This window comes from Centruroides sculpturatus, unplaced genomic scaffold (genome assembly GCF_000671375.1).
Source record: "Centruroides sculpturatus isolate CEXI.00-Female unplaced genomic scaffold, Cexi_2.0 scaffold1492, whole genome shotgun sequence".
Classification (NCBI taxonomy): domain Eukaryota; kingdom Metazoa; phylum Arthropoda; class Arachnida; order Scorpiones; family Buthidae; genus Centruroides; species Centruroides sculpturatus.
The window spans coordinates 107315-135291 of NW_019385934.1; the positions used below are offsets into that span (position 1 = coordinate 107315).

The 27977-nt window shown below is 29.9% G+C and overlaps 1 protein-coding gene and 1 long non-coding RNA gene across 2 annotated transcripts; both read left to right on the plus strand.

The window, feature by feature from the left end:
- The first annotated feature begins 521 nt into the window (after positions 1 to 521).
- LOC111612665 lies at positions 522 to 13534 on the plus strand. Its single transcript, XM_023353902.1, has 7 exons — positions 522 to 688; positions 3025 to 3103; positions 3392 to 3453; positions 7355 to 7455; positions 9726 to 9864; positions 13174 to 13214; positions 13459 to 13534. The coding sequence occupies exons 1-7, from the start codon at positions 632 to 634 to the stop codon at positions 13532 to 13534; spliced, it is 555 nt and encodes a 184-aa protein (XP_023209670.1). The 5' UTR covers positions 522 to 631.
- Positions 13535 to 20480: 6946 nt separating this feature from the next.
- On the plus strand, positions 20481 to 24746 carry LOC111612658. The gene is made up of 3 exons (XR_002754649.1): positions 20481 to 20836; positions 20927 to 21016; positions 24664 to 24746. It is a non-coding gene; the product is annotated as an uncharacterized LOC111612658 (long non-coding RNA).
- Positions 24747 to 27977: the final 3231 nt, after the last annotated feature.

Below are 27977 nucleotides of genomic sequence, written 5' to 3' on the forward strand. Positions count from 1 at the left end.
AATATAAAAAAATATTTGTATTGTTTCTAAATATTTAATAAGCTTTTACAAAAAGTTTTGACTTGCCTTCTGCATTTAAAAATGTTATTACATCAGAATTCATCCTACTAAATTATTTTATCATTAGCTCCAATAGAAAAAATAAATAATAATAATTAAATGAATAAATAAAATAGTAAAAGCCATTTACTGCCATTTTATAATTTTAAATATTTGCATACTTTTTGTTATTTTTAAATCAAAAATCTCATTTTATAGTTTATTATTAATTCTATTGCAATCATATATTTAAGTATTTGATTACTGTAATAATATATACAACAGTCAGGTTCACTTGTAGTGCCAAACAATCTGCCAGATTATTAAGTTAACCATAATATATCCCAATAACCATAATATATCCCAATGAATAATTCAGCAGATCATTTGGTACTGCAACAATATTGAATGTCATATTAAAATATAAAATAGAATTTTAATGTCAATTTTTGTTTTCAATGAATTTTATATTGTTACATAATTAAGGAAAATATTAAATGTAATAGTTTTCACTTTGTTTTAAATTTTATAGACAATTTCAAGTATTTCTCAACAAACTATTGATTTATCTTTGCGTCATTCTGATTTTGACATGAAGCATTGTTTTCCTTTAAATTTGTCTAATTCTGAACTTATCTTGGGAGTCTTTGTAAGTATCAGCTTTTGCCTTAATATTTTACTGTTATATAACACATTAAATAATTATCTTGTTTTTTAATAAATTAATTTCCTGGAATTATTTTTATTCACAAAAAATTGAGAGTCATGCTTAAAGTTTTTAGATACAGGATTTGTACAGACCTGGAAAGTCAGAGAATAAGATTTTATCAGAAAAAGTCAGATTCCGTGGTATTTGCAGATTCCCTGTCTGTCGCTCTCACTTTTTGGTCCGAACACATCTTTAAATTCAGTTCAGTATAGGGGGTGTCCAAAAACTAGAGTAATCAAACATAAGTGCAACAAATATTGCCATTTATCTCGTAAACTATAAATGATGATCTAACAATTAAAATTTCGTTGGATAGAAGGTTTATGTCTGTATTTAAAATGGTGGGTAATGGAGGGTGTGCAGCTGTTTGGGGAGGGGTTGCATGTGAACAGTGAAAATGGTGGCACAGCATTTGGGTAGTGAAATTTTGGATTGCAAAGAGATAGGATGTTGAAATTTATGTCAATTTGTACAGAATGACAGGATTTACAATATTATTTAGCAGTAATTACCAATAAAATAAAATTCGTAAAGTTATAAGCTGATAACTGTGTGAGTTGAAGAAAATTTTCATAATGTCAAAGAAATTACAAAGGAAATATGAACAGAAATGTAAGAAACATGTATCATTAGAAAGAAAAATTGAAAAGGAATCAGAAAAGCCTAAAATGACTAATGCCAAATGATGCAGATTGTGTAGAGAGTGTAAGAAAATCAAGTGCGTCAACTCTGACGGGACTATTTTGAGTGCCCTGCTGCTTGAACCAATATTGATTTGGAATATGATAACCACCAAGACTTTATTTGTTTACATCTTATCCTTCCTCTAATCACACAAAGACAGATTCACATCTTAAATAATTGCGATTGTGTCCTGTACACAACCCTCCCAATTTTTGACTTGTACAACATTTGGTTAATGCATTGCAGTCAGTTGATGGTATGGGGTGAGGCAAAGAACTGTCAGTTAACTTAATGATATTGTGTATGGGACATTTTGGAACACTTGGCAGACCTTACGCAATTCATGTATTTTTATTTGTTGTATTTTTTGCTGCTGGCCACATACAGGACGTGGAGATGATAATCCTGCCAATTTTGATAAACTGATGATTTGTGATATGTCTTCTCTCTAACTTCTAACATTCTATTTTCACATGGCCCATGGTATTTTGGAAGTTCACATTTTTCGGTTTTCAAAAATTCCATGGACAATGACCTGCTTTTCTACCAAAACTCAGCTACTTCCATTATAAGTTTCAGGAAGGGATTGAAAGAAATGTAATGACTTTGAATGAGTCTATGCTGGGCCAAAAATAGCAAGTGATAAGCAATTTCTCCCTTTCACAGAATGTGCGATTTCTTATGTTTAAATTATTTTGAATTTACCCCCCCTCACTTTAAGAAAATTTGATTTTACAGTGCATGTCTTTTTCTTATTTAAATAGAATTTATGAATTTATTTAAATTAAATCATGAAATTTATTATATGATGTAGAAATGATATTGCTAATTACAAAATTGATTTTATGCGAAGTTTTTTATAAGTGAATAAAGTGTTTTTTAATAAAAAATTTATATAATTGTGTGCAAAATGGGCTTAGACTTGAAGAAACTCCTCACTGAGCTCAGAAATCATAAACCTGGACATATATATACATATTACATAATTATTGTAATATGTATATTACAATAATATGGAAAGGGGAAATGCAGAGACCTTTATTGGTCAGGGAATGTCAGGGATTACAGATGGAATTATCTGTACAGACCCTGTAGATAAGGAATCAGCAACATTTATTGCTGATTGGGTATACAGTAACACCTGTTGCATACAGTTTGTAATAAAGTAATCCTTATTAAGCATTTTCATTGAGAGCTATCACTATTCATTCATTCTGTTGCTGTCTGCAAGTGTATGAAATGGAAGTGGTGCCATTTTGACTTGGAGACAGTGGTGGAAACTTGTGAATATTTTTGGACAATGATTATGATTTTTTATTTTTTTGGGTGGTCATGAAAGTAATATTAAATATATTTTTTTTTTTTGCCAAAGTTTGGTGCTTTTTTGTATATGGTTACTCTAATAGCAATGTAATATTTTGACAATAAAATTTATCAGTATAATTTTATTCAAGAAATTGTATTTTGCTAGAAAGAAAGCTTTTTATCTGCCACATGTGTCAGTTTGTGTATTTATAAAATATATAAATTTGGTTGTAGTTATAATAATAATAATACTCTGTATTGTTTTTTTAATATTATTTGTTTTTTAGGGTACAGGAGATAATGTTTTGGGGATACATTTACAGAATGATCAGTTGCTTTCTTTTCTACCAGATGTGTGTGTCGAAGGTATATATTTTATAATCAGTAATTAAATTTAATTTATTTTTGCACTCAACATCTTTCAGATTTAAAAAATATTGGAAAAAAACTGCATAGAATCTCATGAGATATTGTAACATTATCAGTAATTGTGATTTATGAAACATTGTATGAATTTATTGTTAAATTAAATTTAATAAATAAAAATGATTTGTCAAAAATTGATTAAGCTATTGTAATAAATCAAAATACTTTTTTAAAGATTAAAATATATATTCTATATTATGATTTAATATATTTAATTTTATTAATTAGGAAGAATAAAAAAAATCCAAAGCACTCAGAATAGTAGATATCTTATTGTATTGGATGAAAAGGTAAAAAATTTAAAATTTTTGTTATCATAATTAATAAAATATAATAATGTATTTTATGCATTATTTATCATGTATATATTTTATATATAAAAAGATAAAATCAGTTCTAGCTTTCCATTTTCTGATAAATGCTTTTTTCAAAAATCAAATCAATAAAATCTTTAAGTTAAATTGTGATTGCAAATATATTAGGATATATTGAATTTAATTTTAGAATCAAAACATATCATCATATGGAGTAGGATTCATATAGCTTCATTTTTATTTTTCCTACAAATTAATCATTTTTGCTTTAATTTAATTAAATAAATTTTTTTTTAATGACAAGTTTTGTATATTACATATGAGAGTTTTTTGTTTTTCTCAACCTCCACTAATGCATGAAAAAAAATTGAAAGCATGTGAGACAGGGACAGGTTGCGCTCCCTAGTGCATAGTGTCACACCAAGCTGTTTTAGACATATGCTACTGCGCAGTAAACATGTAAACAAGGCACCATCAATCCAGTCTCCCACCAACTGTGAAATACAAGCAGTAATTGATTTCTACAGGTTGAAGGGCCGAAGGAGGTGAAATTCTTTGAAGGATGTGTAATTTGTATGGTGAGAACTTCATGAGCTACAGATGTGTACGTGAATGGTGCAGGAAATTCAAACAAGGATGTGACAATGTTCATGATGAGGGCAGTCAAGAGAAAGACGTGTGTGATGACCGATGATTTGGTGGACAAAGTGAATCAATTGGTGTGAGAGAAGCATCGGTTTACGATTTCTGAGCTCAGTGAGGAGTTTCATCAAATTTTAAGGTCCATACTGTATACCATTGTAACAGATAAGCTTGTTCAGCAAATTGTGTGCACAATGGGTTCCAAAGATACTTACAGACCATCACAAGACTAAAGATAGGTGCTGCCTTGATGTTTCTGCAGCATTACCATTGGGATGAAGAGATGTTCTTGGACAAGATTATGATGGTGGATGAGATGTTGGTGTTGTTCAAAAATGTTGAGACAAAGGAGCAGTCAAAACAATGGATGCACACTTTCTCCAAACAAACCCAAAAAGTTCAAATGATTGTTTTCCACCAACAAAAGGATGGAAACTGTTTCTGGGACAGAAGAAGCATTTTGATGATTGAATTTATGGCACATGGGCAATCCAGAACAAAAGAAGAGGAATGCTGTCCAAGGGTGTGATTCTTTTCTATGATAACACTCGTCCTTATGCTTCAAAAATGACTCAAACTCTTCCAGAGGTTCAAATGGGAGCAGTTTCCTCATCCACCATACAGCCCAGATTTAGCACCAAGTGTTTTTCATCTTTTCACTCAAATGAAAAAGTGGTTAGAAACCAGTAGTTCACAAATGGCACTGAGCTGACTGAATGGCCAGGTGGCAACATTCTTCAACATTGGTATACAAAGGCTGGTGTCATAGTATGATGTCTGCCTGAATTGACAAGGCAATTATGTGAAAAAATAGGTCAAGACTGTAACTACCTTCTACAAATAAAGTAGTTTTGTTCTTCATTCTTGGTTTTTTATTCTGGGTCAGTGGAGGTTGAAAAAAAAATCCTTGTACTGTACATTGCCATTTGAATTACTCTAAATCTTGCTGTAACCATCTTCAAATAGTATAATGCTTATATTTGTATATATTCTGTTTCTCTCTGGGTTTATTTTAAAAAAGTCCAATTAATTAATTTGTTAAAGCAAAATAATTTAATTACAACTTTGAAAATGTTAAATTTTTATGTGAAATTAAAAACATTTTATTTTACTTAAGAATAAAAGATTAGTTATAAGATGTAAATAAAAACTTTTAATTCATTTAAAATAACTATTTTGCCTTGAATGTGCTAATTTTTTTTTACTATAAAAAGATTATAAATATCAATATTTTTATTTTATAAATGATAAAATGTCTTTATATATTAACTGTTTTAAATTGAACTGAGATCAGTATCCAACTTCTTCAAAATTCAAAATCTGCATTATTGAAGAACTAACACATAATAAATGAACATGATTAAAACAATAAGTCTGAAATGTTTTCATTAATAGGTGTCTACTTATAAAATACACAAACATCAAATTCAGATCTTTGGTCATAACTAAATTTAAATTATTACAGAATTCAAACTTTACTCTTATAAACAAACTTTGAAACTAGTGCAATTTTCTTTGTTAATTCTTTCATATAACAATACATTTATGAAAATAAACTTTTTCTAATATAATAGAGTGTCATTTAATCTAATTAATTGGGGATGGGGTTGTTCAGATAACCGATTATGTACGAAAAAATATATTATCCCGTGTTGAAATTTTTCACCGTTGCGTGTCGCTTCGCGTTGAATTTTCGTCGATGTTAAGCCTAATGTAAACTTTTTAAAAAAATAATTGTGGCTATTGTATCGTTAAAAATTATTTCTTTATTTTGTACAAACAAAATAAATATATTGAAAAATATAAAAATAAAAAATAAAAATACTTTAGAAGTTGATCTAGTATCAAAAACGTTTGATTCAGCACCACACACAGTCCTCAGAAAAACACCACACAAAAGTGTCAGTGCTGCCAGCTAAAACACACACCAACAAAAAAAATATTGGAATAGCAAAAGATATAGCTAAAGATTGCAGCGCCACAGCACTAGCAAAAATTTAAATTTGCCGACTGGAATTCTTTCGGATAAACGGCGCTCTACTGTATTAATATTTACTGAAGTTATTTGGATGCTTCTTAATTTATATAATTTTTTTAAGGTTTAACATGATTTGACAAGAATCCATCAATACTCAAAAATTGCATTAAACAATCTTTCCTATATTATACTTCAAAAATCAATTCTATAAATTTAACTATAACTTTAATAAGCTAAATGAAATAAATACTTAACCACAAAGGATTATTATAATTTTATTTTTTTAAAGTTAGTGGTGTGACATACATATCTATAAAATTAAAAGTTTAAAATGGAAAATTGGAAAGAAGAAGAATCAAATTTTTAATTTTATTGTTCTTTTGGAGATAAATGCTGAAAGAACACCACCAACTAATTTGAGTTATTAAAATAACAGTTATATTACCTTTTCAATCAGTAAATAAACAAACTTTAATGCAATAAAGTTAATGTTTTCAGCTGTTTTAAATAATAATTCTCATTCTTTCTTGATTAGAAATGTACATTAGCATGAGGATGGCTTTTTAAAACAGCCAAAAATATTATCTTTTATTGCATTAGTGTTTATTTGCTAATTGAAAAGGTTGTGTCATTGTTATTTAGACATAAATTATACCATTTCATTAAATTTACTTTTTAAAAAAATAGCTTTTTATAATTTATAAAATTGTGTATTAAACAAATGAACATTAGTTACTTAAAAATTTGTTAATAATTTTATAATGATTCAAAATAAAATTACTCATATTAATTTAAAAGTAGAAAGCCAAAAATATCTGATTAATAAACTAAACTGATGATATTATTTAAATAATTAGACAAAATTTGATCTTACTACATGGAAAAGCCAAATATAAAGATGACAAAATTAATGTATAATTTTAATTATACATTAGTGTTTTATAATTTATTAAATTATTTATTTATTCTTATGAAATGTGAATAAATTGAAAATTTTAAAAATTTATTAAAGTGTTATTAGTTTCATTAAACTCTAATTGTATTTAATTTAATTAATTAATATCTATTTAGATCTTCTTACTGCAGTATTAAAATTATTATAATTGTTTTTCTTTTTCACTTTAACTTGAAAATCTTTTTAGGGGTATTTATATTTTAATTCAAATATAATTTTGTGTAAATATAGCTAGTAATATAATTGGTATATGGTATTGATATAAGTTAAAATTCCTTCCATTTATAAAAATTATTTTTCAGAAACATCTTTATATTATTTGCACTTTTACATTGTTGATCATAAATAAATATAATACAGATATAGAAGATTTTATTTTATTGGAATTTAAAGATTGCCAAAAGTAAGTACCTTTTTAAATTTTAACTAAATTATGTGAAAAGTTGTAAATTTTGTTACCACTACATTACAAATATTTAAATTGAAATATTTTCATTATGAAGCTTAAAATATATTACTTTTCCAAATGAACAGTCTGATGGTATAAATCTAAATGATCTTCAATTCCATCTTAATTTCAAAAATACTCTTTTTATTGTGTACTATGAGGCCTTTAGCTCTTCATCAGTTGTTAGATTCTGATATATTATTTATAACAATTTTCAATATTAAATTAGAAATGAAAATTGTGTTCTGTGTAATAATTTAGATATAAGTATATACTAATTTAAACACAAGAAGAATACAACTGAAGTTTTATTTGTTTTTTATTGGTTAAGATAATTTCCTTTTGAGAAGTCTTAGGCTCAATTTTCTACTTACGGTCTTAATAAAAAGAGTGATTAAAATTTCCCTATCTTTACTTTCCTGGAATTTATTCTTAAAAATTCTGTTATAACAGCCACTTTTATAGTGAAAAGAAGGAAGGAAATAAAAATTGACTGATATCATATGAAAGTGTAGGATTTCAAATAAACAAAAAGAATAAATATTTAAAGAACATGTAAAGAAAATTTTAATATATTTTTATGATTTTTGTTTCAATTTAATTTTCTAATTTTATTTTGTACATTTGTTGTATTTTTATGATCCTAAGATTCATTATGATTTTGAAATCAAATTTTACAATTTTTTTTTCTTCTATATAAAACAAATAGGGAAGAAAAAGCTTATTTGAACTGATATCAATGTTAAAAAGTATAGCTGAAAATATTTATTATTAGTGCACATGGTCTAACTGCAAAGATTGCTGATTGTTGTCTTGGACTTTGAGTGGCATCTTACATTTAAAGTCTGAAGTTGGAATTGTAACATGCATCACAATTTTGAACAAATAAAAATGATAAGAAGGTTACTTTATAATCAAGGATATACAATAAACTATAAGGAGAAAAAAAAAAGTTTTGAAAATATAATTTTACAAATGTCACTAAATCTTGAATATTATTTTTCAAATCGGTATCTGTTAAATTATTGTAAGTCATATGCCAATGATCTAACTGTAATTCAGAAAGAATTAAAATTAAAACTACATTATCACCATTTATTATATATACAACACTAAATTAAATAAGAATCAGAAAGAATAGTTCAGGTAACTACACATCAGTTGCAAAATAGAATTTTTAAATTACTTGTTACTTAGATTATAATTATTATTGAATAAAACCTTGAAAATTTTTTATGTAATACAAAAACGCACATTGTTTTTGTAAAGTTGCACATAACCTAATAATCTTTCCTGATATTTCAATGATAAGCTTATGTATGAAATATTAGAAAATAATACAAATTTACTGATTTCTTATGTCCTTAGTCTTAGTTAGTACGGAAATTCTTGATTGACGTATATAGATGAAATAAATGACAACACCAACTTTTAATTTTATGGGGGGAAAATTACATTAAATTAAAAAGCACAGCACAAAAAAAATTAAGACTACAATACTTGCAGTCTTAATTTCTGGCATCTACTGCTTTCTCATTAACATGGCAAAAATTCATTTGCACTGCAACAATGAATTTAAACTCAGCAAACAACATGACAATCTGAGCCTTCTTCAGTAGTGATATCATTTTTGCAGAAGCAACTAACAGCACACCTCCTAGTGACAGAAACACATTGTAAAAAAAATAAGATAATAATAATAACTGCTGCATAACATATACACCACTGGCCTGAAATTATTTCATTTGCAGAATTGTTATAAGCATCCAAAGTCAGGATATTTTATTGTAGACACCCTGTGTTATTCAATTTCTATCATTTAAATTAATTGTTACAATAAGTTTTCATATATATAATTTCATATCTCCTACTTTTGATGTGTGTTGAAATACTTTTTTGTTGACTACTTTTTTGAAATCTTATACTATGTAACATTTTAATTGATTTCAAGAAATTGGAGAAACTAAAATAATTTTAATAATATTAGTTTTATTTTTCCAAAACTATAGTCTGTATCACATTTTAAAAATATTTAATAAACTGTATTTATTTTTTACATTATTTTAAATTTCTTGGATATTTAAAAACTAATGTTTTATGCATGTTTATTTTCATTATTCATGTAAAGCTTGCTTTAATATGAACATTAAAATATGATTATTAATATTGTTATTGATTATTGTTATTAAATTTTAGAATCATATATATTATCAATATATTTTCAGAATGGATAGTAAGATAGCAGTACTAAAATTCTCTGAATCCAGTTGGTGGTTTCAAATTTGTCTGTTTCCATCTTTAGATGTTACTTATAATTTACATCTAAATGATTATGCTATTTTAGTTACTATGCCATCCAATCAGGTATTTATTATAACTTTATTAATTTGCATCTAATATGTAACTTGTGTGATATTGTATTATTATATTTTAAAATAATTTAATTAAATTTGTTTCCATTTTTGTTAGCAGTATATTGATAGTGGATACATTTCTATATTCAACAATTGGCTCAACAATGAGAAAACGACGTTTCTAAATGGACTGTTGAATTATCAGTTGAAGCCTGTATCATCAGTGTTGGTTAACCATTGTGTTCAATGACCTGAAAGACTGTTGAATATTCAACAAATTAACATGATGGCTTCCATGAAACAAATAAATTTTGCTTATAGAAGCTATCAATTCACTCTTGCTGTGGGTACTGTAATAGCAGACATATTAATGTCTGCTATTGTATATAATAAAACATGTGATTGCACGATTATGTTGGATAATTTGGTCAATATTGAAATATTAAGCATTTTTTTCAGAAAAACTACCTTCATGAATTGATCCAAATTTTGATTAGAACTGATATTTGACTCTATTTACATCATCCTAATGATATAAATATTTAAGAAATTCAAATTACTGAAGAAAGACTCAGTATAGAAGAAAATGATACAGATAAGGGTTTATTTAAGGGTTACTTTAATTATTTAACAAAACAGCCATAATTGTCACCTTTTTCTTAATTAAGTTGGCCATCATGAAAAGTGCCCTTCTAACACAAATGTTTTTTTTTTTTCTACAAAACATGACATCAGATTGTTCAGTGGAGAACTCGCCGGTGATATAAATGTTGAATTTAGAAATGTATGGAATATGGTGATTAAATAAATAAAGAGAATTATATATTTTAATTTTTGTATGGCATTGTATAAAATTCTTAGTACTATTCGATTTGATTTTTAACTGGAGGAAAAGTTGAGTGAGTTGACAAATAGTACTGTATGTTTATAACAAAATTAAAAAAAAATATATATATATACAGTGGTGCCTCGTACAATGTACTTAATCCGTTCCAGGTGCACGTCCGTTAAGTGAAACGTCCGTTATACGAAACGCATTTTCCCATAGAAATACATGTTAAAACATATAATTCGTTCCGCAGCATAAAATAACCGTACTGTACCATAAAAAATGAAAATGGAGCAGACACCAATTATGCCGGGTAGTCAGATGTTGTGAGGAGGAGGTGGAAGAACACTTTCTTTACACATTCATACAGATACAGACTTTTTACACATTGCAGCGGGTCTTTTTTTATTGTTTTTTAATCGGAGTCAGATTCAGGAGAGGCTACCGGAACTTGCAGGGTCAACTTCTCTTGTTCCATCCTTTGTTTTTTGCCCGCTGGCTTCTTGAAAAACATGACCAAGGTGGTCTGTTTCTCTTTCTTCTTTAACACCTGTCGGAAATGACGGACAAAGGTGTCATCGTAGAGATCATTGATCCTGTTGGCCTCAGCTCTGTTTGGATAATGAGTGTTGGTAAACTCCTGAACCTCTCCCCATTCGACAAGAAAGTTTTTGTCAACTTTCACTCCTGATGATTTCTTGCTTTGTTTCAATTGAAATCACCTTTCTGTTTTTTTAGAAGCCATGATGCATTATAAATGACTTAACTTGCCAGATTATATGATACGAATAATTCTTTATTAATTAAGATCACTAAACACTTCTACGAGCTACTCTCGCTCCGTTTGTTTTTTACAACCTCTTTTCGTCCCGCCACCTCGGCATCTACACAATTACATTTCGTTTATTTGAATCGTCAACATATATTACATTACATTTAATGTTTATTTAAATCATCAACATATATTACATTACATTTCTACTTCAGATATACTAATAATACATTCTAATAATACTAATATATCCTAAAAATAGCAGATTGTCATTGGCAACGGCAAAAGAGGGGAAACATCATTCGCACTTGTTCGAAGAAAGTCCATTGTTCGTCTCACGTAACTGCCGAACGGAAAGTACGTTGTTCGCAGCAAGTCCGTTGCTCGAGTCACGTGACGGTCAAACAGAAAGTCCGTTATTCGCAGCGTCCGTTATTCGAGGCGTACGTTATACGAGGCACCACTGTATATATATTTTTTTATTTTAATAAATTTTAATTTTTGACTTAAAATCAGGAAGAGAGTTTTCATTTACATTTATGTAAATAATAATATTGATATATATCTTTATCTAAATTTTTAATGAATAAATATAAAATATTTCTTATTGATTAACAAATATATCAAATGAAAATAAATTTAATACTCATTTGTAATATGTTTCCAAAAAAGTTTCAAATTTATAATAAATTTTTATTAAAAGATGCTAGTGCTATATAGTTTATTCTATACTTTACTGATATTGTATTAAATTCTAGTCCATGTTTCATATATAATTTGTTTCATTTTTATTAATTATGAAAAATTTTTAATAATTATTGTAATTGAATAACAATTCAGTAAATTTGTATAATTACACAAACAAGAAATAGATTAATATAAATATACCATATTTGCACAGAATGACTGGCATGCTGGACTATTTGTGGGAGACCATGAAATCAGATATTTCTGTATGGTAAAGCCAGCATGCCAGTTTAAATGAGGTTATACATCCCTCTCTAGAGAGTGCATTAAAAAAACAAACAAGTTATGTCACATAAAAACTAATGAGTTTTTATTCCAAAACTGTGAAACTGTCAGCATTACATCAAAAACTATGATTATATGTTTGATTTCTTCATTTTGTCTTTTTTCTAACTACAGTAGAACCTCCATTATCCGAACCTTCGATTNGTAAATTATCTTAGCTGACACCAATTAACATGGGCTTTGTGAAATTTGAGAGAAAGGTGTTAATTTTAAGGTCATGATAGATGGTCAGTGTAGTCCACACTGACTTACTACTACTACTACTTTGTCAATAAGTTATTAATTGTTTTATTGTCTTGTAAATGAAAACTTTCTTTCTGATTTTAAGTCAGTCAAATTACAATGTTATTACTTTATTGTACTCAGAAGAATGTTTTCTTTAATGTGTAATTAACAATTAATTTTGTTAAATCTGATTAATTTTATATATTAGTTGCAGTTTAACTGGCATGTTGGTCTCCCCCATTTTTATGCTGCATGCATGCCAGTCATTTTGCAAAAATACAGTATTCAGATTTATTCCAAATAGCATATATATTATTTGGAATGAATTTAATAAATTTAAATAGCATATTATTGCTAACACAATTTTTATTTTTTTGAAGACATGTTAAAAGTTAAAATAAGCATTTAAATTTACTATTTAAGCAGTTTTGTTTCTTAGTAATTTGTTACTATTTTTTCAGGATTCCATTTATGTTGTTGATGGATTGAAGAAAAATGAAATGTAAGCTGATGTGTTTAATTTCAATTAATGAGGATATAACAAATTGGATATCTTAATTTTATAGAAATTTTATCATTTAATTTTTTTCTTAACATACTTTAAAGAAATTCTTGTTAAATTTAATGAATAATTTTATACTTATGAATATAATTGTGATGCATTTAGAATTAAATTATTCATTTCTAACTTGTAGTTTCTTACATTTATTCCTTACTTTATTCTAAACAATTTAAATATTTTATAGTGGTGAAGAACATATTTCACAGTTAAGGGTAAAAAGTATTGAAGATACATTACCAGAAAGAAGGTTAATATATTAATTTTAATTTATAAATAACTTTATAAACTATACAATACAAATACAGTAGAGTTTCTATAGTTCATCATTCACCAGTCTGACATATTCAGAAATCTGACACGCCCCTGCAGGCCAGTGCATGTGAAATTTTAGTGTTACTAATTGATGTATGTATACTGTCAGTTACTAGTTGGTTGTTACATGTGCAGTCAGCAAAACAGTCATAATCGTGATTAATTTAATCACCTAATTTATGAATCAAATGGTTTTTTTACTGTATATTACATACATACATATATACATACATACTGTCCTACTACAGATAGCAAAACAACACTTGGCAAATTTCTGGGAACTGTTTATTTCCATGCTGGAGAGGAAAGTGGAAGGAGTTCATACCACTGAGAAATTATAAACATAATTTCAACAAATTAATTAATAGACATAGATTCTAAAGAGTAAATTGTCAATACAGTAACTATTAATTAAATTCTATTTTATTTTTGAATTATTTTACTGATGAAAACAAACTCATTCTTTAAATGAACTACCCTATTTTCCTAATGGACTAGGTCTTTTCAGCCCATTGGCAGTAACATCCACTGCTTTCCTTCACATAGCTGGACAGTACATACATAATCCAGTAATTCAACTATCTGTTGTAATCCAACACCCATTAATCCAGTATATATCAGATTACAGAGACTCTACTGTAATTGTATAACTAATACAATACTTTGTTACCTAGCCAATTTAGTTACTGGAAAATAATTTTGTACAATACAGTACTTAAAAATTATTTGATAAATTTGAATAGCAGTAAGATATAGAATAACTTTTCCAAATACTTAAGAATTGTTTCATTTTTATGAATTTAGCTAAAATATTTGATTACGAAAGATGTTTTTATTGTAAAACTCAGTTTTAACACACTTACAATTATATATAATTAATTTTTCTAATCTAAAGATTTGTACATTAATGCTGAATGAAATCATGCATAATATGTGTGAGAGCAGCGAGCAAGATAAAAATGCACAATCCAGATTAGATGAATGAAACACAATAAATTTTTATTTACTCGCTTTTTAGGATACAGGTTCTCAGGATACCACTATGCTAATCCCACGGATACTCCACATAATTTATTAACCCGACAAAGATTGCACGCGCGTCGTTCCTTATCCGCTCACTTAAAACTATCTTAATTAATACTATAATTCTATTACTACTTAAACTTAATATATATATATAGCCGGCTTACTCAAAGATTTAGAAGATGAAAGTAAAGAATAAGGAAAGAGGGTACCCAAAACTTGATGGATGCGGTTTCTCATTGATCGGGGGACTGGTAAGCTCCGTTTCTTGTTTCACGTAGAGATGTTAATCCAAAGGGATGATCCTTCTGGCTCCCTTCGGTTGAGTTCCTTTTTCTTATACGTTCCACAGGTCTCCTTTTCACAATACGATGCAAAACCTTCCGGGGAGACGTCTTGTCGCTCTCCACGTTCCAAAGTTCTCTCTTTTCACCCTCACACACTAAACTTGCCGGGGAGACTCCTCTTTTAGCTCTCTCCCCCCCCCTTCCTTCCTACCCGTCTCACTTCCTTTTCTCCGTCTCCAGTTCTCCCCTCCGAGTCTCCCGATCGCTCCCTTCCCTCAGAGCTACATTCCTTTCGTTGCTTCTCGAGTTAGCCCAACCGCATACCCAAGTCAAGGAAAAGAAAAACGAGAACATTCCAGGAAGGGTAAACAAATAGGACAGACAGAGGTGAAGCGGGAAATATACAAGATAAAATAACACAATTATATACGAAATATATGATTACATATGGCGTGTAGCCAAATATGTCAAGTAGTGAAATAGTATATGCAGTAGAGCGTCGATTATTCGAAAGAATTCCAGTCGGCAAATTTAAATTTTCACCAGTGCTGTGGCGCTGCAATCTTTGGCTATATATATAAATATATATACTAAAATATTTTACACTTTTGATACTAAATTAACTTCTGAAGTATAATTTTTTATTGTTTTTATATTTGTCAATATATTTATTTTGTTTGTACAAAATAAAAAAATAATTTTTAATGATACAATAGTCTTCGTTAGGCTTAACATTGACGAAAATTCAACGCGAAGCGACACACGACGGAGAAAAATTTCAACATGGGATAGGTTAATATGTGAGATATCGGACTCGAGTAATTACTTCTGTTAGTCCGACAACGCTCACGAGTCAGGAGATAGCCGTTCAAGGTTATTACCCCGTAACAACGGGACGCATTTTCTAAGAGCGTTAAAGGAGGTGAGAGGGTCGTCAGTTTGGCTTAGGCGTTACTCGGATAGACAACACCAAAATGCAAGGAAAACGAACATTTAATAATACATTTAGACTAAAATACATACAGAACTCTGGATACGCTATTCTAATTATATTCTTTCGCGTAGTACCGAGAGAGAGTTTACATGGTCAGCGATCATACCTCTGGACGAGTTCAATTTTGTATTCGTCGTTCAACCTGGTGCGGCGATCTGCGTTCGGATCGGGTTCTGTCAGCGATACAGATGACGATCTGGGTTGGGTTGATTGAGAGGTGATCGGGGTAGCTCGTTGAGAGACTTCTCCGACCCCGTTTCGGATGGCAACCCCCTTTTTATATTAGGGATCACATGACTACAATTACCAATCGTACTTATCGGTGATGACTGTCATCAGAACTCCGGTTGAGAATCCGGTGAGGGAGGAAGTAGTTTCCGGCAGAAAAAGGATGAGCATCCGTTTAAAGATTTTGATAAGATCGCGTACGGGGTTCAATAAAATTTTATGTGGCTAGGCCTATTATTCGGACCCTTACAAATATATTTTTTCATACATAATTGGTTATTCGAAATATTGATTTTCCGAACAACCCCAGTCCCCAATTGATTCAGATAATCGATGCTCTACTGTATATAATGCCACAGCTCACTTTGTGTTTACCAAAGACTTGTTATTGCAGTTCACCATTCATATATGTGACAATATTTTAATAATTTTTTACTGCAGCATAAAATAAAATACTGATTTCATACAAATATATTAAATTTGTTATATTAAATACAAAAGATAATTTTTGAATGTATGTTTATTAAATTAATTGATACATTATTTCCAAAATCATGATTTCAGATAATCGATGCTCTACTGTATATAATGCCACAGCTCACTTTGTGTTTACCAAAGACTTGTTATTGCAGTTCACCATTCATATATGTGACAATATTTTAATAATTTTTTACTGCAGCATAAAATAAAATACTGATTTCATACAAATATATTAAATTTGTTATATTAAATACAAAAGATAATTTTTGAATGTATGTTTATTAAATTAATTGATACATTATTTCCAAAATCATGATTTCTGCATACTTAGAAGAATATGAAAGAAATTTGACTATAATAAATTTATTAAATACTTAGATTANGTCAATGAACATGATGTCTAGTCTGCATAAAAATATATTATAATTTATACTTGTAAAAACCTTTAACCTGTCCATTCTCCACAGATGCTTAATTTCATGGGTGAGTTCTGAGCATTTACTAATTTGTTCATTTTTTTGTAGTTTGTATGTTGTGGGTACTTCATACAGCTATGTCTATGATATATATGATTTTGTTTTATTTGTCAATGAATGTGATGTCTGATCTGTTGTGATGGATTGTTTTATCTGTGATTACAGATAGCTCAATTATAGCATATTTTGGGTGTGTTCTTTTCTATGACTATTTGAGATGTGTATTTGTAGTATAGTTTCTAGGTATATAGTAGTTTGTGCAAGCCTTTGGTGTATTAGATTTGTTTTTTGGCTATAATGGTGTAAGTAGTCTGTTTCTGTTAAAAGCTTGTAACCTGATATGATGTTTTGTATAGTTTCATGCATGATGTATTCTTTGTAAATATTGTCTTTTGAATATACTCTGTAGTTTCTTGTATTTGTCTAGTTTTGTATAGTAATTATGAACTCTTCCATCTCTCCAAAGTGGCATCCATGAGTAAGCCAGCAGTTGACATACTAATGTCAAATTGATCATGGCTGAGATCATTGGAATGTCTACTGTGGAGCTCCTTCTGAGCCCAGGATTACCCGATGGTGCATTTGCATTTTATGTATTGTGTTTGATCTAGGTCAGTGTTGTGTAAGTTTAATGGTGGTTTTTTTTTCTGCAAAAGAGTAATCTTGCAGAAATCCGCAGTCTTGTGTAATTATGATATTTCTTGTTTTCTGTAGAAAAACTTTTGTAGTGTAGTGGTGATTCATTATATCTTGTTTCTCCTTATGAGAAAGAGTTAGCGTTTTTATAGATGACTTATGGTGATGTTTGTTTTGTTAATATTGTTCATGTTTTCTTTGGAGTCATTCTAGTTCTGTATGTGTCCAATGTATAATTCCAAATGAAGTGTGAATAGAAAAACAACTTGCAGAAAATTGCAAATCAATATACCATTAACTTCTGTACCTTTCCAGCAATATTTGAATTAAAACAATGTTTTTGACCCCAGTTCAGAGTTATGCCTCAGATTTAAAAAGTGGGGTGTGGCTGTGTCAGGGACACAGCTGTTCGTTTTATGTGAATACGTGTACAGTAGAACCCCTCTAGTCCGCCCTCGGCTAATCCGTCACTCCGGTTAATCCGACCGTGGTCGGAGTCGAGAAACTTGTTTCGACTCGTCGGTGACTCACCATCCGTGGCGTTTTTCTGTGTTCGTTACAGTATATGTTCTAAATTGTGTGTACATGTACAGTTTTGTGTGTATTTTCAACATGTCAGGAGTGAAACGTAAACACGTTACTCTTTCATTAAATGAAAAATTAGCAGTGCTACAAAGACTAGACAAAGGGGAAGATTGTTTATTTTACTTTTTTCTGATAATCCGACCTTTTTTGCGTTCCGACCATACCCCCAGTCCCAAAGGTGACGGATTAGAGGGGTTCTACTGTAATATTTTCTTTGAGCATATTATATGTATGTCATAATCATTCCTTAACAGTAAGAAGTCCTTCAGATCTCCGTGTTTTTTTACATTCCCAGCATTGCTTCAATCTATTATATGGTGTTTTATGGGTATCACTGGATTGCTCTTGAGAAGCCCTTTCCAACCATATATGATTTCTATATTTTGATTTGGCTTTTCGACGAGTATAGGCTGACATTGCATTAAGTTTTCTTAATTTTTAACTTTAACACATAGATATTCACCATAACTATTCCACACTAATGTTTTGTGTGCACAATTGATAAATATTGATGAGAGCTGTAAATTGAAACTGAAATGAGCATTGTAGCTTCTCTGAGTCAAAATGTAAAAAATACTAAACAGAAAGTATGTGACGCAGCGAAATGACCTCAAAATGGCAGCGCTTCCCCCTCCGCTGTGCGAGATGCATCACAGTCCCCACTCAATGTAATGAATTCTTTGATCCTTTAACTATTGAATGGTGTAATTAAATTTTGGATGTAGATGATAGATATGTAGCTGCAATGCCAAACTGCATCCTCTGATTTTGTTATCATCAGTTTTCTGAATTGCCTCCCACTATAGAAGCAAATTTAAAGATGTATTCACGTCAAAAAAAGTCATCAATATCATTTTGTATGAAGGGCATGTTATGCAGGTTTATCAAAAACTGAGCAGCCCTTCCTTTTCTGTCCCTTTCAATTCTAGTGATCTGCATCCCTATTTAAAGATGTTTAAAACACTTGAATAAAGGGCATACATACGGGCTCTAATAGCTCTAATATTATGGACACAGTGAAAAAGATAGGTCTGATTAAAAAATTAGTGAAAGCTCATGGCTATAGCAAAAATCTGATTGCTAGGTTAGCTAAAAACATAGAGAACAGCATTAATATGTTGCAGCTTAGTAATGATATGCAGTGTTCAGAGGCTTTACCTCAAAAACTTATAGCAGTAGACTATGACCCAAGGCTTATGGTAAGGATTATATAGATCAAAACTTAACTCCAGGAGTATACATGATACCAGTGTGGGATGAAAGATTTGGTAGAAAGTTAACATATATACATGCCACTAAAAAATTGTTAATCCAAAAGCTGAAGGAACATAAATACAAAGTTGATACAATTAGTCTATCCATAGCACTTTCCCAATTTGCTAGCGAGTAGGGAGTGTCATCATGTTGGGACCAGGCTAAATTATTTTAAAAAGTGTTTGATATCAACAAAGTAAAATCAATGGAAACATGTGAAATTTTTCTAGCTACTAGAAAGGGTGTGTGCATTAATTTCATGGAGAAGGAAATGTTAGCCACAGCTTGGCAGTCTCTACTTGATAACCTGATGAGGCAAGAGAATGACATAGGCTAGACTTAATGTTTGTTAATAACATGTAATTTATTTTATTTTTAATTTGTGTGTTTATTTTTGCTTTCATTTTAATATGTAAATTATTTGTTTGTCAAATTTTGAAATATATAGATCATTAGTTTTTGGATGTTGTAAATTTGAAATAAGCTGTTAGAACTCAGTTTCTTTTTTTCTGTAAGTTGTACTGTATACATTTTTAACCTGAGGCAGATCTCTGAACAGGGTCAAAAACATTTGTTTTTGCTGGAAAAGTACAGTCGAACCCCCTATAACACTGTTGATTTTTCCATTTTATATAAATTCCATGTTGTACGAGTCACTTATATTTTATAAATACATCTGCCGAGCTGTGAACAGATCACGTATTTGTAAAATCTAAGTGATATGTACAACATGGAATTCATATATTCATGTGTAATGATTGCTTTAAATATCTGTTTTGCATTCAACTGTGTTTGTTAGTATTGAATTTATTTAATCTATTGTTGGATTATTTTGTTAGTCTGTTTGATTTGTGCATGCTTTGTGAGTTTGGCATATTTGGAAACCTAAATATTTGTAGACTTGCTTTTTATGCATGAATTTAATGATGTGTCCGTTTCCAAATCTAAAAACTTCCTTCTTCAGGATTTCTTTTTTGTGTGAAATGGTCTACATTGTCTAAGTCAAATTGCATTTATATGTCAATGAAGTAAGGGATTTAATAGGAGGGTGTGTGGATTTTGAATAGGTGATTTAGCTGTGTGTGTGGATGCATATTTACAGATGCATAGAATTATTATCATTAATATTGACCTCTGAAATTTAAAGTGAGTCTTTTTAAATAGGAAGTTCATAAAGCAAGATTAGCACATTATTTGGATAATGTTTCTCCTTGGAAATCAGAATGTGATGATGGTAATGCTGAAGAGATATTTATAAACATTAAAAAAACTCTGCAACAGATAAAGGTAGGAAAATTGTGTTTTTAAAAATATTTATGATAATAGAAATAATTTTAAAGAATGAAAAAATTCACTGTTTTTTTCTTTTCTTTTTAGGACAAAGAATATATTATTCATTGGTGTCTTAATGCAACTATGCCTTCATTACAATTGACAGATCAGTTATTAAGATTTGCCAAAGACACAGTAAGTAGTTGTCTTATTTTAATTATATTTATTACTAGCAGACCCCGCCCTGCATTGTTGTGGCTTAAAATGTATCTATTATAAATGTATAGCACTTCCCCCATGGGGAAATTTTTCGAAAAATTCCTTTTTAGTGTACATTCTCTTGATGTACCCTATTAAAACGCAAAAACCCGCATCTAAAATAGTATAATAGAAGCCAAGTTCTTCACGGTAAGCCTTAATCCTGTCCATCTCTTCCCCTGGTGGGGGGAATTTCAACATGTATATGATATAAAAACACATGCATATTCGAATGCAATGTTGTGTCAAAATTTCAAAGGAATCGGCAGAAACAAACAAACATTACATTTTTATTTATATAGATAGATAGATGATGATCTGCTTTAGTTCATCCTTACAGAAAAGCATAATGCCTCACAGAAAAGTAAACTTAGGTTGTCATACTCGCAGAGTTAGTGCCATCTGTTGGACATAAAAGCCTTAATCCTAGATGATATCTTTTAATTTATATGAATGTTTAATGGAATAATATACAGCCTATGTCCACCCTGAAGTTCCATTCTAAATATTGGTGAAAGAATTTTTGAAATCGGATGAGTAGTTTTGGAGATTACCTCCTACATCAAAACTTACAAACTTTACCTCTTTATAATAATAGTATAGATTATTATTATTGTGTTTTAAAATATAAACACATTTAATAATGACTTTTAAAAATTTACACTATATTATTGTAAATTGAATATTGTATCTATAAAAATCTAATCAGAATGTGGTGAAAAAAACAAATATTTATTACCACAAATGTTTATAATCATTTGCATATAATCACAAAATTTTTTTTGTCTTCTTATTTTTAAGTAATATAATATGATAAAAAACTGTATATGCTGAATATTATGGTCATATTTGAAATTAGCACCCACGAATAAAAAAGTTAACTTAGTCTATGCTATGCAAAAAGTTCTAAAATTGTTAAGTTATGTAGTCATTGACTCCAGTAATTTCTCTTAATTCTGTGATAATTTATTACATTTGAAAGCATTTAAAATGAAAATAAAACATACTTTTAAGAATTAAAAGAGTAAACATTAAAATATTTCAGTTATATTATAATTAAATAAATTTAATATAGCTTAAAGCCAATGAAATTCTTGATATTTTTTTGAAGTCATTTAATATTAAATTACAATAAATGTTTAAAATTAATTTATTTTTAAAATAGGGGAAACTATTTTAAAAATAATCCTATTTTGAAAAGACCCCATGGTAAGACGGGGACGTCTATTTATTCATGGTTAACGTGCTTTCATCTAGCTGTTATTTGGGGAATTAAATGTCAACCTCAAAAGGGATCATGAGATTAGAGAACGTCTGAATCATTCTCTTTGTTTGGAAGTAAGAATGTTTTTCATGTTTCAACAATACTTCATCTAATTTTACACCTCCTGAAAAGTTTTTACAAAGAAAGTATCATTGTAAACTTTTATATTATCTTTTAGATGAAGATATTATAATATTCGAAGTAACCTTTAAGACTGTAATTGTCTAGTTTTGAAATAAAGTTGACCTGTGTTTGCAGTCAGTATGAAAAGTGCACGTTGGGGCAAGATGGGGTACTCCATCTTGCCCCAGGTTGACTATGAATATGGCCAATGAATCTAGAAGTATTTTCGGCTGCAGACTTTATTGCTGCAGAGACAACAAACAGGCCCTTTCAGCAGCAGGACATACCAGGATTAATGTTTTAGAACAACCAAAACCATGAATTCGGAGGTATGCCTAATCTGGGTGTAGAAACGGTCACTGATTACACCACTACAAGTAGGCCTACTCATTCAGTTTTTACTCGAGTCTCCCCATAGAAATAACACCAATTCCACATGTTGTATATTCTTCAACTTCATCCCTGATGCTCTCTGCAAGCAAGACTTTTTCGTCCTGCAGAGAGACCTCCATCTCCTGCGACGACACCTCGTCATCGGTCTCAGAGGCTTTGTGCCTCTTAGCCATAGTCCTTAAAAGGACTCTTTAACGTGTTAAACTGGCGCAGTAGACTGTTTGGTTTCACCCTCTAGGGGTTACTCGCAGGCAGGACCTCGTGAAGGTACAGTCACCGCTTCCCCTTGGTCTCGTTATAATACCAAGAAGCAGAGCAAAAGAAATCGCAAGGCAAATTACNTTTGTTTGTACAAAATAAAAAAATAATTTTTAACGATACAATAGTCTTCGTTAGGCTTAAAATCGACAAAAATTCAACGCGAAGCGACACGCAACGGAGAAAAATGTCAAGATGGGATAAATAATGTATTTTTTCGTGCATAATCGGTTATCCGAAACATCGATCTTCCGAACAACCCCAGTCCCCAATTGATTCGGATAATCGACGCTCTACTGTATTCTTAAAATATATGCAGATTTACGACAAACTTTTAAATTAAAACGTGCTGTAAGTACTCGAAATAATCGATTAAATCTTCGAAACGTGTACAAATAACGGCAACTCTTCCGGTTTGCTGAAGTGCAACACTAGCGTAGCGAGGGGCAAGGGACGCCACTCGCAGAGGGGTGCCAAATGGTCTCCAAGACAAATAAGATTTGTTTCTAGAGGGGGAGGAGAAGGGGCCGCCAATAAAGTGTCGTGCCCCGGGCCCAGTTATGTTCGCTACGCCACTGAAGAGCAATGTTAGACTTGTACGATTGACAAAATGTAGATCACATGTCGTAGACGAAACTCTGATTCTGATTGGCTATGTGGCATTTTCGATGTTTATTTTTTATATACAGTGTATTAGATTTTCACTATAATTTTTTATGCAAATGGCGATGCGCATCTTACCCCATGGGTGGGGCAAGATGGTGCATTTACATATAATTTTAAAATATTAAATTTTCTTGTTTTTAAAAACGTTTTTCAAAAATTAAATTTTGTATTTTAGATTATCAAATGTTGTCGTTGCTGAGAATAAAAAAATTATTGTTCTCATCAAAGTGGTTGCCATCTTATGACTTTTCAAACCTTAACATTCTCATCTTGCTCACCTTCCCCTACATGATAATTTTCACTATTAAATATTTAAATGTTTAAATTTGGAACATTTTTGACTTGTCTTAGGCTGAAAATATTTCTGGTTAAATAAATAGTTTAGCTATGTAAAGATGCAAATTTTTTTTCGTATTTATTGTTTTTGTTGTGGTATTAGGATTTACACAATTTGAAAATTTTATCAGTAATGGATCCCAAAGGGGGGCTAACTCAATTAAAAATGTTTAAATAATTAATAAGGACCTTATATTAACATGTACAGCACATGATGATTGTACTATGGATTATTCAATAAACCATATTTGCCATTATCAAAATATTGTTTTTTAAAAATTTGAGTTTAAACAAATTTTAATTGTTTTTTTTTATGTCATTGGGGAGGGCTTAATCCCCTGTAATTTCCCTAGGATCTGTCCTGGATTTAATTAGTTATTAAAAAATAAGATATAAATATTTATATGAAATATTTTCAAAGTAAACATATACACATAAAAACAAAATATACATTTTTGATTGAATTTAGATTTTACTCACTTTTGTATTTTTAAATTTCATGCAATTTTTTATTCTATTTATATTGAACAATTTTTTGTTTTAGTGCTCTGAAATTCGTACAATATGTAAAGAAGAATTGCTTGAAGAGGTTTGAATTTTTATTTCATATAATTTAATTTTTTATCATGCTTTTTCGTATAAACATTGTTAATTTTAATAAATTTTTCGCTGAAATATAATTTTGCTTATATTTTTAATAAAATTATGCTTGGATTTCATTATTTTACATAAAAATTATATATGTGACTATACTCCAGTCCCACTAAGTCTGCACCTAGGATATTCTGCACATATACTGATAACCAGAACAGATATTTATCCTCTGTTGGAAAATTTGAATTAAACAGCCATGCATACTACAGAATGTATATTTTACAAAGTAGGCTATCAATAAGGAGAAAGAAATTAATATTTTCATTAATAAAATAAAATATTGTTTATATTCATCTGTTATATTTTAACCTTAATAAAGCTTAATAATAAAACTCTGCTAACTTTATGTTTTAAACTGGAAGTTGAAAGTTAATTAGCTGTAATGTCTGAAAAATTAATCACTCTTTGGTTTTTATAGACACACACTTGCACAATTTACACAAATACAATAAATGATTACAAAACGCCTGTATATGTTGTTCATTAACAAAATTCAATTGGAAACTATCAAAAAAGCAAAACAGAAAACAAAAAAAGAAATAGAACTATGTATGTGATCCTTCAATGATCTGTAGCAGACAACTTTTTTTTCACCCACTGTTGGCAAAAAAAATAAATAAATTACGTAACCAACACCTTATTATTTGAAGGTGTTGTTTACGTNGAAAATATGTATATATATATATATATAAAACTATATTACATATAAAATGTACGAACAAATAAAGACCCAGCGAAGCGGGTCCTTGCAGCTAGAAGTCAATAATAATAGTAAGTCGTTTCTAATACAATAAAAATACTATGGTATATTATGATCTATCACGTGATGTCTCCAAAGTTCAGCAAAAAGAATAAGATCAGAAAACACGTTGGAGATGAGTAGTCACGTGACCGAATAGAACCGACAAATGTCACGTGACAGCTTCGTACGCCGATGTGCCGCTCCGCGACGGAAACAAGCTTAAGCAATGGCGTCTTCGAACAGGGTACACTCGGTAAGTATTCTGACAATTTTTTTTACACATATATTTTATATGGGTTATTCCCAAAACATTATACGTGTTTTGGAAATATTCGAGTCAAATTAGTCTAGAATCGATTAATTTTATTTAGAAAACCTTTCAAACAACCGTACCCCTAATCTGTACAAGTGCCCATCAGGCACACCCCCTAAACTGCAGAAGTGCCCATCATTATATACAACAGAGCTCATACAATTAATAAATTTATCAAATATTTCTTGATAAAAGGAGTCAAACGGATCATGTCAACTTTGAAATTGGAAGCAATATATTTTTCGATAGCAGGAAAAGTTGATCCACGTCTCTTTCAGATTATTAATTGCAGTCTCTACCATGACAGATATCTTGGGGTGTGATGGTGCAGATTTAATTTTGTATTTGTTTTCCATGCGATTTTAAGTTCTTGGGTTTTTCAGGAAGTTTGGTTACTTTAGGGTAGGGGTCGGCAGTTTGTCAAGTGAGAAGAGCCAAATTGTCATGAAAACAGGATAACAAAAGTACCAGAGAGCCGCATATTAATTTAAATGTGCGAAATACGACACACGACAGAGGCGCCTCTAGTGGCCGTTTTCGGCATAACGTTACACGGATGGACGGACACACGTTCAATGGGTTATATATATATAGATACTGTATGCTTCAAATGCTACCACTCTTATGCTACCACTCATATCGATCAACGCGAGTGTGGTCATGTGCGGACAGAGAACAAGTCGAAGTTTGTTCGGCGGCTCTATCTCATAAACTCATAAGTTATAAGGCCGCGGTGAAATGAGGTGAGATGAAATTGGAGTTTATTTCCGAAGAGCCGCAAACGTCTATGCAAAGAGCTGCATGCGGCTCGCGAGCAGCTAATTCCGACCCCTGCTTTAGGGGATTCGCTTACTTCCGCTATAGAGTATGATAAATACTTTGGCTTTCATTAAATACTTGATAAAGCTAGCTGTAAGTACCCGCTTCGCTGGGTTTTTATTTGTTCGTACATTTATGTGTAATATAGTTTTTTTTTTTTAAATATAAAAGACTGTTTCTCTTCCTATAGTCTATGTACTATACAATCCCTACGAATGAATAAACGAGTAGTGATGATTGGAATGTTGTATAAGTTGAAAAACTGAAATTATTTTTTCTAAGGTTGATATTAAGATGAGAAAATCATGATTGGCAATTTAATATAACTACGTTACGGTACTTGAATTTTTGGAAGTGTAAATAAATAAAAAATTAACGAATTGTATCAGTCTTAAATCTCTGAGTCTTATTTATTAATTCGAGGCTTCTGAACCAATACGGATTCAAGAATTTTCTAGATAGGACTAAGCTTCGAGTTAGTATTCTAAGAAACCAAATTATATAATCACACAAATAATTTAGCTTGAAATTATGTCGACTGAGTAAATATTTCAAGCCCAGAATGTTGTATTGATGTTCCTTAAATCTCGAAACTGAATTTTTTCCATTTCAAGAAACGTTTATACAAACTAATCATCAAATTATTTTCCAAAATTTGTAACTTTAAAATTTACTCGACACTTAGGTATTTTTACGATTTAAATTCAATATCAGTGGACATTCTGTCTTGTTTTATAATAATTTGAAGTCCGAACACAGTCGAATTTCCAATAACTGACACCTCTAAACGGCGCCCTTTTCGGAAACGTTTCATTTTGAAAAAAAAAAAAAAAATCGATTGTTCGGAGTTAATGTTCTCGTTAGTGGCCGTTGTTCGGATGTTTGATCGTAAAAATAAAAACCTCTCTTATATGGCATTATTCCAAATAATTTAAATTTTTCTAGAAGTTCTGATTCATTAGTAATATATAACTATGAAATTTAATTAAAGCTTAGGATAAAGAAGAAAAACATATTTAAAAATCTTGCTTAAAACTTTAAATTCATTAAAAATTATACTACTCGTTTATTTCCACCAGTAAAATTTTCTGAGTATGAATAATTTAATTATAAACATTTTAATTTACGCATAGAATTTTTTGTAGCTAGAATACTTCTTACTATAAAATTTTATAATTAATTAATGTAAATGGTAACACTAAAGATAAATATTTAATTTTAAAGAAAATTAAGAAATAAATACCTAAAATATTACCTTAATTAATATATTATGTAGTATAGTTATTTAAGGTATGTATTTTAAAATTAAGACAAATGATAACATGAAAAT

What these genes read in the sequence shown, in the direction of transcription:
- LOC111612665 (XM_023353902.1), top strand. Translation starts at nt 632, where the DNA reads ATGAAGCATTGTTTTCCTTTAAATTTGTCTAATTCTGAACTTATCTTG. An exon ending in AACTTATCTTGGGAGTCTTT is followed by an intron (nt 689 to 3,024) that starts GTAAGTATCAGC and finishes TTTGTTTTTTAG; the next exon opens with GGTACAGGAGATAATGTTTT. An exon ending in TTATTGTATTGGATGAAAAG is followed by an intron (nt 3,454 to 7,354) that starts GTAAAAAATTTA and finishes ATTATTTTTCAG; the next exon opens with AAACATCTTTATATTATTTG.